The sequence below is a fragment of the Melanostigma gelatinosum genome (genome assembly GCF_949748355.1).
Source record: "Melanostigma gelatinosum genome assembly, chromosome: 23".
Lineage (NCBI taxonomy): Eukaryota > Metazoa > Chordata > Actinopteri > Perciformes > Zoarcidae > Melanostigma > Melanostigma gelatinosum.
The window spans coordinates 1,664,866-1,686,001 of record NC_136656.1 but is presented as its reverse complement, the minus strand read 5'-3'; the positions used below and the strand labels follow the sequence as shown (position 1 = coordinate 1,686,001).

Genomic DNA, 21,136 nt, shown 5'->3' with positions numbered 1-21,136 from the left:
CATGATCCGGTCCAGAGAGAGAGAATAAAACCGTCTCATTCACGAGCTCAGAATCAATCTGTGAACACAGGAACCAAAGAGAGAAGTCAGTGATTGAGATCTGAGGTTCAAACCTTCTCGGCTCCCAGAGGATGAACCCTAATGTCTTCATTTCATCTATTGCCATTCTCTGGTCTAAATTTTAATTTCCAATCCTTTTTCTTTGATGACAACAAAACATTTGAAGACGTGACGTTGGACTTTCTCCTGTTTTATCAACTTTTATCAATATCTTCTGACAAAATAACCTCATTGATGCTGATAAATATTAACGTCCAGATCCCCTCTTTCTGTTCTTACCTTTCACAATAAAAGCCCCGGACATGCACACGACAAAGTGTCTCAGCCGTCACAAAAGTCACATCTCTGTCATAATGACGAGTTCACACATTGAATATTGAGTCGTCACTCTCGTGGTGTAAAGGCCGTCCGTCCTGATGGTTCACGGTGCACGAGGTCACATTCCAGACAGCCAGGTCCTCCACGCCGATACCGCCGAGTCAGCACACACACACACACACACACACACACATTCCTGGGGCTGCGGCAGCATTCCTGGAGTCTTGTGCTCGTCAGCAGGACGGGGGTTTGAACCTGCGACCTTCCGGTTACAGTCAAGTCTCTTTTTTTTGCGTCCTGAAAATGAATTTTTTACTGGTCTCCGTCCGTCGGTGTTGAGTTATTGTTGAGAGCGGACGGCGAGGGAGCGCTTTGATCCTCGTGTTAGCAAATCCACGAAATAAATCACACGCGCCGTAACTCCTTACTGTCCTCCTGGAGGCTTCCCGTCGTCCTCTACTCATAATACGGGAAAAATGTTGAAAGAAGTCCAAATAAAACGTGCAAATAATATAACGGCTGACTGAAAAAGTAATGCTTGAATTAATAAAAATCCTCTATGTCCTTTAAACATCGGACAATTACAACAATCAATATTTTCTGATAAATATTTGCATGTTTTATTTGTTTCCTCTCCATCTTCATTTCTGCATTCTTTAAAGTACACTGTGTGTGTGTGTGTGTGTTCTTCCTCTTCAACTGTTGAACCTGATTTCTTCCTCTTCTTCCTCCTCTTCCTCTTCAACTGTTGAACCTGATTTCTTCCTCTTCTTCCTCTTCTTCCTCTTCAACTGTTGAACCTGATTTCTTCCTCTTCTTCCTCCTCTTCCTCTTCAACTGTTGAACCTGATTTCTTCCTCTTCTTCCTCTTCTTCCTCTTCAACTGTTGAACCTGATTTCTTACTCTTCTTCCTCCTCTTCCTCTTCAACTGTTGAACCTGATTTCTTCCTCTTCTTCCTCTTCTTCCTCTTCAACTGTTGAACCTGATTTCTTCCTCTTCTTCCTCCTCTTCCTCTTCAACTGTTGAACCTGATTTCTTCCTCTTCTTCCTCCTCTTCCTCTTCAACTGTTGAACCTGATTTCTTCCTCTTCTTCCTCCTCTTCCTCTTCAACTGTTGAACCTGATTTCTTCCTCTTCTTCCTCCTCTTCCTCTTCAACTGTTGAACCTGATTTCTTCCTCTTCTTCCTCCTCTTCCTCTTCAACTGTTGAACCTGATTTCTTCCTCTTCTTCCTCCTCTTCCTCTTCAACTGTTGAACCTGATTTCTTCCTCTTCTTCCTCCTCTTCCTCTTCAACTGTTGAACCTGATTTCTTCCTCTTCTTCCTCCTCTTCCTCTTCAACTGTTGAACCTGATTTCTTCCTCTTCTTCCTCCTCTTCAACTGTTGAACCTGATTTCTTCCTCTTCTTCCTCCTCTTCAACTGTTGAACCTGATTTCTTCCTCTTCTTCCTCCTCTTCCTCTTCAACTGTTGAACCTGATTTCTCCCCTGAGGACGCCTGCAGCGTCGACTCACCGCGACTCATTCAAATATACATGAGCACTAAGTCTTACATCCCTGCAACACTCCCTGCATTCATTATTGATGGACACACACACACACACACACACACACACTGTGTTTGCTTCATAAAGGCACCTGTTGTTTGCTGCATTGCACCTCTGTAATGTTTCCCACTGGAAACACGGCAGCTTGTGTTTGGATCCTGCTTCAGTGTTGAAAGTCTTCACAGGTTCAGATACGGAGATGTATTCGTGTAGTAGTACACAATGTTTTACGTGTTTTTAAATAGTCTGAATGTGCAGAGTAGCTGCAGCATCGTTCTGGTTTTTATTTATGAGATGATCAAATGTGATTTCTGCAGTCGTGGAAGACGTTTTCTGGTCTTTTAATAAAGTGAAAGTAGAAATACTTCAGTTATAAGAAGACTAGTATTGAGCATGAAGATAGTACAAGAAGTACATTCATCTTTGTAGTGAAGCTGCAAATACAACATACATCAGAAAGTATCAGGCAGCAGTGAAAGAAGTACTCAAAGTAGAAAAAAGTACTTAAGTACAAGTGTTATCAGCACTACAACAGCAGTACTCATTATGCAAAATGTCCTCTTTTCCAAGTGTTATTATGGAATATATTATATTTTTATTACTAATTAATTCAATTTAAATGTTTTAGTTCATCAATGTGGAGCCAATTTACTATATTACTATATTATATTTATTACAGAGCCGGTTGAAAAACTGAAGTTTCTTTTGAATGAGTTGACGCTTCGCTAAGCCCCGCCCCTAGAACAGCCACTGTCCAATCCCACGTTAGCAACCGTAAATAGGTGCTAGAAGATATCATCAAAGTTTAGAGGAAACGTCGTATTGTTTCGACTTTCACGAAGCTAAAAAACATCAAAAGAGACGTCGGATATGGATTTAAACCGTGAATCCATCAAAGATCAAGAAAAAAACACTTTGTTTGCTCCGAGGTAAGAAGCTAATAACGTTAGCTAGCTTAACGCGTTAGCAAACAAAGAGTTTAGCTTATTAGTTAGCATTAACTTATGATATCTAGCGTATGGATCGAGGCCACTGCGGGATAAATTATATTTATATTACGTAATAAAAGCTAACGTTCAACATCATTACACCTAAAAAAACATTATATTGATGTTTGTCCTTCAGGTGAGCGTTTCTCTCCATTTCAACGGCCTATTTATTCACACTACTCACAATATGTTATAATCAAAGTTATATCGTGAATATACAGTGCCTTGCATAAGTATTCACCCCTTGGATGTTCTCTCCTTTTGTTGCTTTTATACATGAAATCATGAATACTTAAGCAAGGCACTGTATCTCTACTGTAGTCCTTTCTGTCTACTCAGTCTCTCGGTGAGATATATATATATATATATATATATATATATATATATATATATATATATATATATATATATATATATATATATATATATATATATATATCTCGAGACTAACGAACACTTCAGTGGTGAGTTTCTACTGAACTCTACTCAGGATATTCAGAGCGATGAAACATCAATCAATCCTTCACACATTCCTCTGATCTTCTCGCTCTTCATTGATTCTTCACACACTTGTAGGCTAATCCAGCTAGCTCATGCTACACACACACACACACACACACACACACACACACACACGCAGACTACAAACAGAGGCCTGAGCCTTTGAAGTGGTTTCCTCTGTTTCCAGTCTGACAGTTAGCTCCAAGTATAAAACACACACACACACACACACACACACACACACACACACACACACACACACACACACACACACACAGAGAGTGGAGTGTGGGAACGAGTCAGCTGTTTTAATGCAGAACACACACTCCAGTCTCAGGTTTTACAAGGGCCGTCGGGGGGCTCAGTGGGGCTCCATACCACAGAAGAAGAAGAAAAAGAGGGAGTTTAAAGAGACAAAAGGAAAACAAAAACTTATTTTCTTGTTAGTATTTTTATAAATACTATATCTTAAATACAGCTCAAGCTAAACACATTAACTCAAGTACTTTATTTTAGTTTTGAGGTGTAGTTTTTGTACTTTTCTTCATCTCAGAGACAAATATTGTACTTTTACCTTCAGTACATTCGTCAAACAGCTTTAGTTACTTTGTATTTTCTGATTATTAATACAAACTATGATGTTTTATTATAGATTAAAGTACCCAGCAGTAACATTAAAGTGATGAACACATTAATAGAGTAATACATATAATATGTAGTATTCTAAAATGAGCCATTCTGCTTCATGAGTACTTTTACTTTTGGTACTTTTAAGTACAAGATGTCAATACTTTAAAGCTACAAGACATTTGTACTGTTGATTTTGGCGGCCCCTGTGGACTAAGGTGGTACTGCATCTGAGCGCCAGGGTCCCTTTGAAAAACCCTCATTTTACCGCAGCAGGGATTTACTGAGAGAGGCGTCACTTTAACTTTCAACTCGTTAATATAACAGTTTGAATTCTGGAGTATTTGTACGCTGTGATGTAGTACTTGTACCTGAGTAAAATATCAGAGTACTTCAGTTAAACAGTACAGAGCAGCAGCCGCACTCTATTTCCTCCATGATTTAATTTAATCTCTTGCAAATGTTCGTCGTTTGATCTAAAAGTAGAAAACAAAAGCATCTGTTTTATTTTTATTCGGCACATTTTTACTGAATCGTGAGGAAAAACCAAAGAAGTGAACGATGTAAATTGGAAGCAGAAAGAGGGAAAATTCAGATTTATGACAATATGGAGGAGAGAGGAATTAGTTACAGACATAAAAGGAAAGGAGAGAAGGAGGGAGGAAGGGAGAAAAGATTTGAAGCAAAGGAAATAAGTGGTGATTAAAGGACTGATGCAACTGATATCAGATTTACAGATTAACAGGTCTAGAGGTCTAGAAGTCTTCTGGGCCCTGAGGGGCCGGCTGATTGATTGGGGGGGGGGGGGGGGGTTCCTGATTGACAGCTGGTTTTGGGAACCTTTTACCTGCAGTGAATACTTCTCATGTCCAGCACAAACGAGAAAAACATGTAAAAACGTCCTGGTCAGTCATCCAGTTTGAATTGAAATCTAACATTTTGGTTCAGACGGTCATGTTCCCCTGAGGATGCATCGTTATAACAATAATAACAATAATCGTGTCCGATACTTCGTGACCTGCAGACCTAGCCTCAGCCGCTCTTTGTGTTAGCATGCTAACTAAGCGGATGTTAGCACGCTAACACGCTACATTTACAGTTTACGGTGTCTGTACGTCACCCCTCCTCAGTCCAAATATGGTCACTTCCTGTTCACTGGTTGCAAAAAATCCAAGATGGCGACGGCCGGAACGTATAACTCTAGGCTTCAAAATATCGTCCACTTCTCTCTTTCTGTCTCTCTCTCTCTCTGTCTCTCTCTTTCTGTCTCTCTCTCTCTCTGCCTTTATCTTTCTGTCTCTCTCTCTCTCTGTCTTTATCTTTCTATGTCTCTCGCTTTCTGTCTCTCTCTCTCTCTGCCTTTATCTTTCTATGTCTCTCTCTTTCTGTCTCTCTCTCTCTCTCTGCCTTTATCTTTCTATGTCTCTCTCTTTCTGTCTCTCTCTGTCTTTATCTTTCTATGTCTCTCTCTTTCTGTCTCTCTCTCTCTGCCTTTATCTTTCTATGTCTCTCTCTTTCTGTCTCTCTCTGTCTTTATCTTTCTATGTCTCTCTCTTTCTGTCTCTCTCTCGCTCTGCCTTTATCTTTCTATGTCTCTCACTTTCTGTCTCTCTCTCTCTCTGCCTTTATCTTTCTATGTCTCTCTCTTTCTGTCTCTCTCTGTCTTTATCTTTCTATGTCTCTCGCTTTCTGTCTCTCTCTCTCTCTCTGCCTTTATCTTTCTATGTCTCTCTCTTTCTGTCTCTCTCTCTCTCTCTGCCTTTATCTTTCTATGTCTCTCTCTTTCTGTCTCTCTCTCTCTCTGCCTTTATCTTTCTATGTCTCTCTTTCTGTCTCTCTCTCTCTCTGCCTTTATCTTTCTATGTCTCTCTTTCTGTCTCTCTCTCTCTCTGCCTTTATCTTTCTATGTCTCTCTTTCTGTCTCTCTTTTTTTGTCTCCCTCCCTCCCTCCCTCCCATAGAGGCATGTCCCTACGTGTTCTCGTGGAGGTCGCTCTACTCTCTGAACACACAGAGCGAGTCAGAGAGAGAGAGAGCGAGAGACAGGGAGAGAGAGAGAGAGAGAGAGAGAGAGAGAGAGACAGAGAGAGCGAGGGAGAGAGAGAGTCAGTCCTCTTCAGCGGATCCTGAAGCAGCAGCACGCGCTCCACACGGACTGGTTCCGTTCCTAAACTGATCGGTTTCTACTAATCGATGGATCGTTGACTGTTGGACATTCTGCTCTTGGATTACATCTCTCTTCATTTACATATTTTAGTAGTTGTATATTTTTATATTGCTCGGTCTCGAGGGCAGCCATGGGTTTCTACGGCAGCTTGAAGCTCATCTTCTACAAAGTGAGTATCGATCAGTGACGTCAGCAGCTGCGGCTTCGTCTCTGTCCTTTTTATTTAGATTTATTTTTCATTCCGTTGAAAGGCTGCGTCGCGCGGTGTTCAGGGCTCGTCAGGCTCGCGCAGCACCGGGATGACGAGGCGTTTCTCCCTCTGACAGCGGAATGCCTCGGCGGCCGCGTGCGCGCGTCGGTGTGCGCGTGTGGACCACTGCGGAAGAGAGAGAGAGCTCATTCCATCTCTTTGATTTGATTATTGATCAGCTGTCAGTGTGTCTGTACACTGAACCAGTGAGCAAGGCAGCGTGGAGGGTTTGAATCCCTGTTAAAATATGGTTAATTACAGATGAATGAATGAGCTAATATCTATCAATTAAATCAAGTACAACCTGAGTAGCTAATGCTTATTAAAACGTTAAATCCTCTTAAAAACGGTGTATATATGGTATAAAAACTATAAAGTTTAGTCTGATTTTAAATAATTTTCAGTGTCTAATACTTGTTCATCCTCACAGCTACAAACCACAAGATTAAAACCTTATAAATGTAAATGTTTTGCCTCCTCACACAGTGAAAACACAAGTAAACGTGGATACTACACTGTGAGGCTGCTGTAAACTCATATTTTGGGGTTAAAAATATTTAAATCCACTAAAAGTTTAGTATTCAGTGTTGATTTATCTTTACAGATTCACCATGAAAACACAAGTAAAATGAATATTACACATTACAGCTGCTGGGAACTGTATTTTGGGGTAAATATGGGCGATAGAATATCAGAAATACTCTAAAAATGATTTAAAATCAGACAGAACTTTAGTGTCTAATGCTTGTTCATCTTCACAGCTACAAACCACAAGACTCAAACCTTAATAAATAACATGTTTCCCTTCACTGTGTAAATACAGATTATAGAAGCATATCATCACTCAGAGGTCACAGTTCAGCCTCTTCTCATCATCATATCTCATTATATTAATGCTTCTAAATGTACCATGAGGTCTCAGTAGAACGTCTCTACAGTAACACTGCTGTGAGGACAACATACACACACATATAGAAGTATTAAAGTGTATTATTATGGAGATTTTCACTTAAAAACACAGACGTCACTACGACCGCATGTCGTGGACGATGGTCGGAGGTCGCGGGTTCGATTCCGTCCTCGGTGGAGATATTACAGACTGAAACATTCAGTGTCTTCTTTGTATTTTATTTTGAAAAGCCAGCACAGATTATGCAGCCAGTTGTGATGCCGAGAGGAAGGAGGACGCACACATGCTGTCCTGTGTGTGTGTGTGTGTGTGTGTGTGTGTGTGTGTGTGTGTGTGTGTGTGTGTGTGTGTGTGTGTGTGGAGCTGCCCGTTAGCGCGTGCTGCTCTATTTTAAACCGGTGCTGCACCGGCGACATTCCTGTGATTTTCTGCATTCCTGCGTTCATTGACTGAGAGGAGCTGATTCAGACCTCTGGATGGTTGCGTTCGTGTCCCTCTACCAGCGTAGGTGTTTTCAGCGTCGAGTAGCTCTTCGTTAACGCTGACTTCACACAAACATTTGTGGCTCAGGAGCTTCTCTGGTGTTTCCTCAACGCGTGTCAACGTGTCACTTCAACGTGTCTCAGATGGTTTATTGCCAATCAGCGTCTCGCATGCGAGGGATTTTCCTTTTCCTGTTCATAACGGTCATCTTTATAGCTTCATGCCGCAAGATTAAAACATTCTAAATGAGGGATGTTGCACGGTACAGCTGCTGAAAACGGCTTTTTGGGGTGAAATATGGTGAATAAACAACATAAATCTGTGATTTTATTTAAACAGACTCAACTTAAGTAGCCAGTGCTGGTTTGTCTGCATAGCTTCAAACTACAAGAATAAAACCTTAGACATTGACTACGACACAGTAAATCCAGATACAAGTTAAATACATTTGATCACATTCAGATATATTTCTACCACACTGTGTCACCGTGTCTTTGTCGTTCCACGTTAGATGAAGAGGAAGTTGGATCACGGTCCAGACGGCCGGCCGTTCCCTTCAGGGAAGAAGCGCTGCAAAGGAAAAGCATACCTCAGGTAACGGCATGTCCAGACATCATACAAACCACCACCACGTTTAACCTTCAGCCCTACTTTGAGATGCTAACTGCTGCAGATGCTAACCTCTCTCTCTCTCTCGCTCTCTTCCCCCCCCCCCCACAGTCCTGCCAGTCTGGTTCAGTCCACCACACCGTCCACGTTCGGTGACCTCCGGTTGGCCAATGGGCACTCTGCTCAGCGGCGGCGCGTCACCTCCGGCCCGCCTCCCTCCGGCCTGCAGGACTGGCTTCACACCTTCCAGGTCAGTTCTCTAAACCCCTCCCCCCCAAACTCCACTCGGATAGAATTAAACACACTCAGTGAAAGTGTGTTTGTGAATATCTTCCGCTCGCTGCTCGTAAACACGGCGCGTCCCAGTGTGCTGCCTCCCAGCTGTTCTTATATAATATATATATATATATATATATATATATAATAAAAAAAACATACCAACACAAACAGACTGTACCAACTCTTTTGTATCTCGGGGGATGATGAAGTTCTAATAATCCTCGTGCTGCAGGCCTGGAGCGGTCCTGAAAGGCTGCTGGTTCTGGACGAGCTCATCGACAGGTGTGAGACCAGCCAGGTGAAGCACATGATGCAGGTGATCGAGCCTCAGTTCCAGAGGGACTTCATCTCCCTGCTGCCCAAAGAGGTACGACACGTGTCGTATAACTTTATTTATACTGCACCTTTGACGTGCTTTGACGGACTAAGTTATCGTGTTATGATCTGGACTAGTCTTTCATATAACATGTGTGTTATCAGCTGGCTCTGTACGTGCTGACCTTCCTGGCTCCCAGAGACCTGCTGCAGGCCGCTCAGACCTGCAGGTACTGGAGGATCCTGGCTGAGGACAACCTGCTGTGGAGGGAGAAGTGCCGCGAGGAAGGTAAACAAAGCACACTGAACGCAGTACTCGCACAGAGAGGAATGAAAGAGGAGAGTCTGGTGTGTGTGAGAGCTGAAGTGGAGATTCATCATCAGAGTCTGAGAACAAACTCATTGAGAGGAAACGTCCTAAAGAGACATTTAGAGACTCTACAGGTGAATATGGTCACATGACCTCATAGATATCACCTTTTTATGAACACAGACATTTCAGACGATTTATGTTTGTATGCGTTTGCAGAAAGGTCTGAGTCATGTGGCTCATTTGTTGAAGCTGTTGTGACCTGGCAGACAGAGAACAGGGACTCAGTTGGTCTGTTGTTTTTCCACCTGAGGGGAAATGCAAACAGAAGGAGCTCACTGGATGCACAGTTCTTTCTGACCTGAGTGTAACATGCAAATACAGCTACACAGCCAGTCAGTCACTCCTTCATTCAGCGCAATGCAGTGGCTCTCTGTGTGTGTGTGTGTGTGTGTGTGTGTGTGTGTCTCTCCCCTGGCGTTCTGCCAGTCAGCCGAGATTCACTGCCAGCACTCGGCAGCCATACCAATGAGCCGACCTAGCGTTAGCGCCACGCCGCAGCCATACCAATGAAGCCGGCTTCTTAAAATAATCCTGATTTGTATTTACGCTGTTGCTCCGCTGTCACACCGGTGGGACTGCCGCTGGCATGAGCCGGCACTCGTTGAGAATATGAATGCAACTAAAGCTGCGTTAGCAGAGTGCCAGTTACATCCTAATGAAAGCCAGCTCGCACTAAGTAGTCGTCTGTAACAAAGCAGTTATCTTTAGTCAAAAGATTATATTTCATCTTACAGACCTTTGTGAGGACATAAACATTCTGAATGGGTCCCTTTGTGTTTCCTGTTGCAATGCTTGTTCATGCAGTAGCCATAGAAATCAAATCAACGCTAAAGCATGGTGGGATTAACAAGCTAACTAGCTAACCAGCCAGACGCGAAATAAGTACAATTTTAACAACTTAATGCTTCATCCACACACTCTTTCACAGTGTAGGAAAGCACATTGTTATCACCAAATGAGTGAGAACTTTGTTCGTCACATGTTCTGTAATCAGTGTAGCATTAGAGCATGGTGGCATTAGCAAGCTAACTAGCCCGATGCTAAATAAGTAAAATTTTACAGTTTAATGCTTCATCCACGCAGACTTGTCATGGCGTACAAACGCACATTGCTCTCGCCAGATAATAGACAACTTTTTTTCAGCTAATATTCGGTAACCAGTGTAGCATTAAAGCATGGTGGCATTAGCAAGCCAGCCAAAAGGCTGATTAATGGAGAACAGCGGGCTGGTGGTCCGTGGCAGAGCTGGGTCTAACGGCCCCGACTCTTCACTCCCCGCCGCTCTGGAGAAGGATACGCTAGCCAGCTAAGTAGCGGACAGCTGGCTAGTTAGCTAGCTTGCTAATTCCACCATGCTTAAATGCTACAGCGGTTACAGAAAGTTAGCCAAACAGCCGGCTGGTCACCAGCAGCAGAGCTGGGTCTGGAGAAGGACTAGCTACCTGGCTAACTAGCTACCTGGCTAACTAGCTGCGTCCGCTCTCTGTCGATGATGCATCAGGGAACTTGATTAGCTTATCTTTATGAGCCTCGTTGTCTTGGATAGAAGGGTCGATGGCGTAGCCCCAGGTTTTGAAATATCTGAATACACGCTGAGAAGAAAACAGAACAAAGTCACTTTTGAGAAGATGTAAACGGTGAATTTTTGCCGTTTTTACTTACCGTCTGTCCTCCTCTCCCCAGGTGTGTCAGAGTATGCGTCGTGTCGTCGCAGGGAGTGTTCGCGGCCGGGTGTGACGGCCAGTCCGTGGAAATCGGCCTACATTCGACAACACCGCATCGAGAACAACTGGAGGAAGGGGGACACGGGAGAACCCATGGTACGCCGGTTCAGCGGAACACGCCGAGCGTTTGATATGTAAACACCAACCGAGTGTCATTCAACCCGTTTCTTTTTCTCTCTCTGCAGGTGTTGAAAGGTCACGACGATCACGTGATCACCTGTCTGCAGTTCAGCGGCGACCTCATCGTCAGCGGCTCCGACGACAACACGCTCAAAGTCTGGTCCGCCGTCACCGGGAAGGTAGGACGCAGCGTGTCGGCAGAGACGACGTGTATTGATTATGGAAACCGGGATTTTATAAATAACAGTGGAGTATTATTTTACTGGTCAGAGTACTTTAGAAATCACAGTTTCATAAACGTGGTGATTTGGTGCGTAGCAATAAACGAGAGACATAATAGTAAAAAAACACGTTTACAATGGAAAACATGTTTTTAAGTTGGAGGAGCGGTTTGTCTAAGAATGTGCAAAAGTAAACATTATTTATTTAAAATAGTTTATCCGTGTTATTTTGCGCGCCTGAATAAATCTGTTTTACGACAGCGCTATGAAGCGCTGTGATGTTTTGTTAGTTTTCTCTCCGCAACACGACAAGCAAATCACTTTTAAAATGGAGTTTGGATCGGTCAGCGCTAGGCTATGCTAACATTGTAGCTGCTCCATCGACACTCAAAATAACTGATCATTTAAAATGGTTATTATCGATGACAGGTTTTCACAAATACAATTATTATTTCCTCCATTTCTTCTTGACAAACGAGAAGACGTCATAAGAATCTCAGCGTTGATCGGCGAAACATTTTCGTGTTTGAATTGACTTTGTACGTAATCGTGTTTTTTCTACAACCACTGTCGGTACTCGTGCTTTGTATCGTTTCCAGGTTGTGAAACAATGATTCCTGTCATGAAAAGTCCAACCTGTCAAACACGAATTTGTACACACCGCTTTGTACATTCTTGGTTGATGAATCAGAGTCACACAAACCTTAATTAATCCAGTTCAACACGGTTCACACGTTGGAACGAGACCAAAGAGTCGGAGCCTGAAAGTGAAGCCGCTGAATGGAATTCGTTCATCGATCTTAACCTTCAACCTTTTCTTACTGCAACATGCCAACGACTCGATCACATTCACTCCAAACATCACCAGACTTTCTGTTCAATTGTGTTCAATCGAATGTGCTTTTATTTTGATAATCCAGTAATGGAAACATTCTTTTGTTCTTAAAGACAAAAAAAATAGTTTCATCCCAAATATGAGCTGCGCTGAGTGTTGCTGTTAAAAGTCACCGTGCGTCATGAATTAGAGGCTTTTTAATGTAGATCAACAGAATATTGGAATATAAAGTAAAGCTTATGTGGCCGGATAGAACTGACAGCAGTAGATTAGTTTCAGGCGGACCAGTTGTGTTAGTCAGGGTGTGTCGGAGACGTTTAAAAACACTGACAGCCTGGGGCTCTGTTTGGATCTTTATATGTGTTAAAGGTGAAGAAGCTCTCTCTCTCTCTCTGTCTCTGTCTCTGTCTCTCTCTCTCTCTCTCTTTAAGTGTACACGTGTTTACTCTCCTCCGTACGTTTGAAGTAGGGTTATATGAAGTACTTCTCAGTAGTATGTAGATGGAGAAACAGACCGGAGTACCAGCACGGGAGCAAAGAACATGTACTGATGTGGACGTATTCGAGACACCTGAAAACAAAAAATCAGTTCAAGTGTTTTAATGTCGTATATGTTCCTGACTGGAAGCATCACAAACGTGTGCACCAGGACAGGAGGGCTCTACAGCAGCTGATTGAAACCCATCCACCCAATATTAGCGATATTGGTGACAAGAGGTGCCCGCGAAGACCTCGAATGATATTAGAAGACAAAACCCACCCGTCAAACTCTGCTGCCGTCTGGAAACAGCTGATGTACCACCAGACACAGGAATCCCTCTGAAGCCACAGACTCCATTGACTGAAACAGTGATTTTTAACTTGCAGAACACGGGAGCTGCTGGGTTACTGCCGACGCAATCGGGTAGTTTGTTTGTGTTGTGTGAGTTTGAACTAACCAGCACCGAAGTCACACAACAACACAAACAAAGTACCGAATATACCTAATATTATTACCTAATATACCTAATATTATTACCTAATATACCTAATATTATTACCTAATATACCTAATATTATTACCTAATATACCTAATATTATTACCTAATATACCTAATATTATTACCTAATATACCTAATATTATTACCTAATATACCTAATATTATTACCTGATATACCTAATATTATTACCTAATATACCTAATATTATTACCTAATATACCTAATATTATTACCTAATATACCTAATATTATTACCTAATATACCTAATATTATTACCTAATATACCTAATATTATTACCTAATATACCTAATATTATTACCTAATATACCTAATATTATTACCTAATATTATTACCTAATATACCTAATATTATTACCTGATATACCTAATATTATTACCTAATATACCTAATATTATTACCTAATATACCTAATATTATTACCTAATATACCTAATATTATTACCTAATATACCTAATATTATTACCTAATATACCTAATATTATTACCTAATATACCTAATATTATTACCTAATATACCTAATATTATTACCTAATATACCTAATATTATTACCTAATATACCTAATATTATTACCTAATATACCTAATATTATTACCTAATATACCTAATATTATTACCTAATATACCTAATATTATTACCTGATATACCTAATATTATTACCTAATATACCTAATATTATTACCTAATATACCTAATATTATTACCTAATATACCTAATATTATTACCTAATATACCTAATATTATTACCTAATATACCTAATATTATTACCTAATATACCTAATATTATTACCTAATATACCTAATATTATTACCTAATATACCTAATATTATTACCTAATATACCTAATATTATTACCTGATATACCTAATATTATTACCTGATATACCTAATATTATTACCTAATATACCTAATATTATTACCTAATATACCTAATATTATTACCTAATATACCTAATATTATTACCTGATATACCTAATATTATTACCTAATATACCTAATATTATTACCTAATATACCTAATATTATTACCTGATATACCTAATATTATTACCTAATATACCTAATATTATTACCTAATATACCTAATATTATTACCTAATATACCTAATATTATTACCTAATATACCTAATATTATTACCTGATATACCTAATATTATTACCTGATATACCTAATATTATTACCTAATATACCTAATATTATTACCTAATATACCTAATATTATTACCTGATATACCTAATATTATTACCTGATATACCTAATATTATTACCTAATATACCTAATATTATTACCTAATATACCTAATATTATTACCTGATATACCTAATATTATTACCTAATATACCTAATATTATTACCTAATATACCTAATATTATTACCTAATATACCTAATATTATTACCTAATATACCTAATATTATTACCTAATATACCTAATATTATTACCTAATATACCTAATATTATTACCTGATATACCTAATATTATTACCTAATATACCTAATATTATTACCTAATATACCTAATATTATTACCTGATATACCTAATATTATTACCTAATATACCTAATATTATTACCTAATATACCTAATATTATTACCTGATATACCTAATATTATTACCTGATATACCTAATATTATTACCTAATATACCTAATAGTACCCAAGGCAAAATAAAAAGGTTTCGTCTGTTGCGCAGCAACCAGCATTACAACACCTTCAAGGTGAAACTGAATTCTCTCTCTTCAAGAGTGTATTTATACACACACATTCATGGACAGACACACCAAGAACACACTTCATGTCATTGATGATGTAATGGGTATTTTATGTGAAATTGGTGTGATACATGAGAGAATGTATTACTTTTAGAACATGGTTTTCTCGGTTTTCTCATACTTTTTAGATTTAATCTTATTTATTTTATAATTAATTCAGTGTTTTTTAAATCAAATTTAATTAAAAAACGACAAAAAAAGAAGAAATCTCATTGTCATTCACTGGTTTTGAAATATTATTGTTATTTAAGATTTATTTAATTAATTAATTGTATTTATCCGTAAACATTAGTAGCGATTAAGTGTGATAAAGTCCACAAAGCTTGAGGGGTTCAAATCCTACATTTCCCATAATGCACCTGTCTTTCTTTAGACCATCTCTTCTCTAGAAACACCAATGTCTTTCTAACTCCGGGTCAGTTTTTAACACCGATTTTGTTGAACAAAAAAAAAGAAAAGACAACCCCCGATGACATCACTGTGACATCACCACCACCACACGGATGACATCACAGTGACCCTGGTTAATGTCTCCGTCTCTCTCAGTGCCTGCGGACGCTGACGGGTCACACCGGCGGCGTGTGGTGCAGTCAGATGGCCGACGCCACGGTGATCAGCGGCTCCACCGACCGGACGCTGCGCGTGTGGGACGCCGAGAGAGGAGAGTGTGTTCACACACTGTACGGACACACCTCCACCGTACGCTGCATGGGTCTGCACGGGAACAGGTAACACACACACACACACACACAAGACCACCTCTAGCTCCCCCTGGTTGCCTGACGCAGCAGTAATGCCCCCCCCCCCCCCCCCCCCCGTCTCAGGGTGGTATCGGGCTCTCGGGACACGACGCTGCGCGTGTGGGACGTGTCGACGGGCCGCTGTGAGCACGTGCTGACGGGACACGTGGCCGCGGTGCGCTGCGTCCAGTACGACGGGCGCCGCGTGGTGTCGGGAGGCTACGACTACATGGTGAAGGTCTGGGACCCCGAGACGGAGGCATGTCTGCACACGCTGCAGGGACACACCAACCGAGTGTACTCACTGCAGGTACACACGGACACACACACGCTGCAGGGACACACACACAACATCATCACCTCGAGTGATGTCACGTGCGTCGGTTAAAGGCGGCCAGTTTACAAAATAAAAACGAAATGTGGAGTTTAAAAAGAAGTGATCGCTGCTACTAGCATAACACAAGCTGTCAATGGTTCTAGTGCATTGTGGGTAATGTAGGCGCCAGGTAATAGTGTATTTAAGTAAAAGCCCTACATTATTCTACTGAATTAAAAGGAGTTTCTAAAATATTTAAAAGTATAAATGTGACGTAAAATCAAACTTCTGTGGATCCTTAAACTCTGAGATTACATTGAAACCAGATGAGAAGAGATCAACGAGTAAAAGTACTGAGGAAGAAGAAGTTCAGCATCTGTGTACACAGTGCAGATGTCAGGACAAGAATAGACGGTCGTATAAATACGAGTACACGACACGGATACTGTGATGAGGCGCTCGACTCTTCTTCACATCTTTATACTTTATCATCTGATCTTTCCTTTTCTAATATTTAATATACATGTCATCCCTAGAGATGCACATATCAAGAACGCATTAGAATACACTCAATTTAAGTTCCAGTTAAAGTTAGGATGTTATTGTCATATACGTATGAAATGTGACTCCTGCGTTCATAAAGGTATTTCTTGTGTGTGTGCAGTTTGACGGCGTGTTCGTGGTGAGCGGCTCGTTGGACACTTCCATCAGAGTCTGGGACGCAGAGACGGGTAGAGACACATTTATTGACATTATTTAAACATGTACTTCACACTCGCACAAAAGAGTTATTGTTATTAAAAGCAATGTGCAGCTCACAGCGTGGAAGAGGAATGATGATATCCAGTTTAAATTACAGCAACAGAAGTACAAAGTCGTTGCCGTTCAGTTAAACTTCACGTCAATGAATCGTCACATTGTTAGAATGAGTTCATGAGGAGTCAACCCACTCGTACCTGTCCTGTCCAGGTGGGTGTGTCCACACGCTGACGGGCCACCAATCGCTGACCAGCGGCATGGAGCTGCGTGACAACATCCTGGTGTCCGGGAACGCCGACTCGACGGTCCGAGTGTGGGACGTCCGGACGGGACAGTGTCTCCACACGCTGCAAGGTGAGGACAAGACAACAAAAGAGCAATGAGTGCAATGAGAACAATGAGAGCAATGAGAACAATGAGAGCAATGAGAACAATGAGAACAATGACAGCAATGAGAACAATGAGAGCAATGACAGCAATGAGAACAATGACAGCAATGACAGCAATGAGAGCAATGAGAACAATGACAGCAATGAGAACAATGACAGCAATGAGAACAATGACAGCAATGAGAGCAATGACAACAATGAGAACAATAACAGCAATGACAGCAATGAGAACAATGACAGCAATGAGAGCAATGAGAACAATGAGAACAATGAGAGCAATGAGAACAATGACAGCAATGAGAACAATGAGAGCAATGACAGCAATGAGAACAATGAGAGCAATGAGAACAATGACAGCAATGAGAACAATGACAGCAATGAGAACAATGACAGCAATGAGAGCAATGACAACAATGAGAACAATAACAGCAATGACAGCAATGAGAACAATGAGAACAATGACAGCAATGAGAACAATGAGTACAATGAGAGCAATGAGAGCAATGACAGCAATGAGAACAATGACAGCAATGAGAACAATGACAGCAATGAGAGCAATGAGAGCAATGACAGCAATGAGAGCAATGAGAACAATGACAGCAATGAGAGCAATGACAGCAATGAGAGCAATGAGAACAATGACAGCAATGAGAGCAATGACAGCAATGACAGCAATGACAGCAATGAGAGCAATGAGAACAATGAGAGCTCCATTTAGTTGTCGACTCGGCGTTAAAACGCTCTTTAGTCCTCCGGGAGAAAGAGAGGAAACGTAACAGGAAACGACACAGAAAGAAGAAGAGCAGAAATAAGAATAAAACCTGAACTAACGTATATTTTAGGAGACGAGGGAACAAAGACGTGAAGAATTAATGAAGGTAGTTCATAAAAGAAAGTAAAAGTACTGACACTAGTGTACAAGTACTCTGTTACAAATAAATGTCCTGCATTTAAAACTACTTAGTTTATATATAAACTAAGTAGTTTATATATATATATATATATATATATATATTTATTTCTGACTTGGTCTCGTGTCTCTTCAGGGCCCATGAAGCACCAGTCTGCGGTGACGTGTCTCCAGTTCTGCAGAGGTCTGGTTCTGTCCAGCTCCGACGACGGGACGGTCAAACTGTGGGACCTGAAGACCGGAGCCTGGCTGAGGGACGTGGTGGCCCTGCAGAGCCGGGGATCAGGTACTTAGTTATTTCCTTTGTTTTATATATTTTATTACATTTCTTTTTTGTATATATTTTGTATTTTTTTATTATTATTTTTTTTATTTTATCCGTATAAGTCATATTGTTAAGTCTTGTAAACAGGAACCCTTTTATTAATTTTTATCTGTGATATTTTATATGCTTTGTCTTCCTTGTTTTTTAAACCAATCACGCGTCTCTCTGCTCTCCTCAGGCGGCGTCGTTTGGCGAATCAGAGCGTCCGACACGCGGCTGGTTTGTGCCGCCGGCAGCCGGAACGGAACGGAGGAAACAAAGCTGCTCGTTCTCGACTTCGACCTCGAGGACCAGAAGACAAAGACGGAGACGGAAACAGAGTGAAGAAGAAGAAGTTTATTCTGTTGAACCAAAGTTGAACAACAACAACACCTGGACGGACAAAGAAACGTCTCCGACAGTTCGAATGTAACGAGCGGAGAAACGAGGGTTTTGACTTTTCCTGAACTCAACGATGCCGTTTGAAAACAAAACAAAACCAAAATGTTGAGCGACAGAGACGTGAAGTTGCCCGTCTCCGTTGCTGTAACGCGTCAGGAGAACGCTGGCCGTTAGTTCTCTGGTGAAACCGTGAAACCACAACGGTGGAACCACAAGAGCAGCCGAGCAACCGCGACACGAAACCTCGCTTCAGAGTTTTAACGTTGAGATAAAAAGCATTAATGCAACGACGGTTACAGGTTCACGGCACGTTGAAGCGCTCATGTTTTGGTGATTGATGGCGCCGTAGCGTCGTCACTGAACACTAAATCGCAACATGTATTCATTAATCCTGATTCATTTGGATTAACAGCCATTTTCTTTCGACCCGTATTCATAGATTTCACTATTTATTCCTTCAAAGTTAAATAAAAATCAGAGAAAAGCAGATTTAATGATCCGACTTTACTCTTAAACCTGCTTTTTATATTCTTTACACATTAAATCACTTTTTTCGGGGATTCCTGAGACGCTTTTACTGTAATTAGCAAAATAAAATCAATATTCAGAAAGATTCAGGAAGCAAAGAAAGGCCGTTTAATTACATACACAACCGAGCACCTTATTGATCAATTAAATCACTTCTGATTCATTAATATTTCACTTTAAGAACAATCTGGAATATTTCACAATATAAAAAATATAAAATGAAAATGAGTTTAAAAAACTTTAACATGAATTAATTACCACTAAATACTTCAATGTTTAAATCTAAATTACCACTGAGCATGAGTTATAGCATTAATATTACACTTTGAAAACATCTGTATTCATGTTGTTTTTATATATATAATGATTTATATTTCACAATATCAGAAATATCAAAATGTGTTATTTTGGCCTTTCTGAGCTTCCGTAGAACCGTTGACTCTAAAAACCGGTCTCACCTGGTATGAAACATTTATTAAAGATTTAAAATCAACAACTCAACAGATATTAATCAGATATATATATGTATATATATATATATATATATATATATATATATGTATATATATATATATATATATATATGTATATATATATATATATATATATATATATATATATATATATATACAAGCTGCCGTTGCTAGGCAACAGCTCCAGCCAATAAGCGAGAGTTTTGGGCGATGTTTCGCTCGGCAACAGGCGGCGTTTGAGGCTCCGATGACGTCGTTGTAAAATACTGTAAATATGAAAGATGTAAATATTCAGCTTTTTATAAGAATCAGAGAAAATATTGTTGAAAGATGAATGTGTACGAATAAAGATGAGTTTTATAATAAACACTGAGTGACGTGTTTTTTCTGTTTATATATGAAGTACTTTATTTAATACGTTTTTGTTTTTTACTCAAAGAATAACTTTTAATATTTAACTTTTATTAACGTTTTGACTCAGTTGCAGCTTCTTTACTCGTATTTTTGTTCAGTGGTGTAAAGTACATTTACTCCAGTACTGTACTGAAGTACACAGTTGATGTACTTTACTTGAGTATTTCCACTGCATACAACTTTATACTTTTACTTCATTACAGTTCATTAGAGCAGCACGTCAGCCGTTCTGTGAGTGGAAACATTTTAAATGTAATTATTCACACTTTATATTTATTCATTATTATTCAGAATTTTGTTGTCAAACTGCTAAGTGTTCTGAAATTATACAACACAAAGACTAAACTAGTTAAATTATGAGCAGTGAAACAAAAATCACTGCATAAAGTGAGTAAATAAGTGAAAATAAAATAAGGTTTAACAGTAAAGTTGGTTCATTAAACTTTAAGTTTGTAGGAATAGATTTTATTTTTTTACGAGTATTTTTACGTTGTATTAATACTTTTACAGAAGTCAAAGATCTGAGAACTATTTTCTTTACGATTAGAGCCGTTGTTTAATTCGTAAACTTATTAAATATAATGTTGAAGGTATTTTAACCTGATCAGCTGCTCGTGTTCAAAATAAAATAATCAAATGAACGTGAAGAACAAAGTTTATATTGATCTGAATAACAAATAAATATTAAATTGAAATCTGTGTGTGGGTGTGTTTGCAGGTAAGCAGCAGCTTAAAAACATCTCATCTATTACCCATGAGGCTTTGCAGCTTGTTGACAG

At 39.9% G+C, this 21,136-nt stretch overlaps 1 protein-coding gene across 1 annotated transcript; it reads left to right on the top strand.

Annotated features, from left to right (window-relative positions):
• The first annotated feature begins 6,200 nt into the window (after positions 1–6,200).
• LOC306796229 (F-box/WD repeat-containing protein 7-like) lies at positions 6,201–19,961 on the top strand. The gene is made up of 13 exons (XM_079295066.1): positions 6,201–6,379; positions 8,365–8,447; positions 8,574–8,712; positions 8,974–9,108; positions 9,222–9,345; positions 11,113–11,249; positions 11,339–11,452; positions 15,669–15,850; positions 15,947–16,172; positions 16,843–16,909; positions 17,148–17,291; positions 18,373–18,522; positions 18,740–19,961. Exons 1-13 carry the CDS (start codon positions 6,341–6,343, stop codon positions 18,883–18,885), a joined length of 1,686 nt encoding a protein of 561 aa, XP_079151192.1. The 5' UTR covers positions 6,201–6,340; the 3' UTR covers positions 18,886–19,961.
• Positions 19,962–21,136: the final 1,175 nt, after the last annotated feature.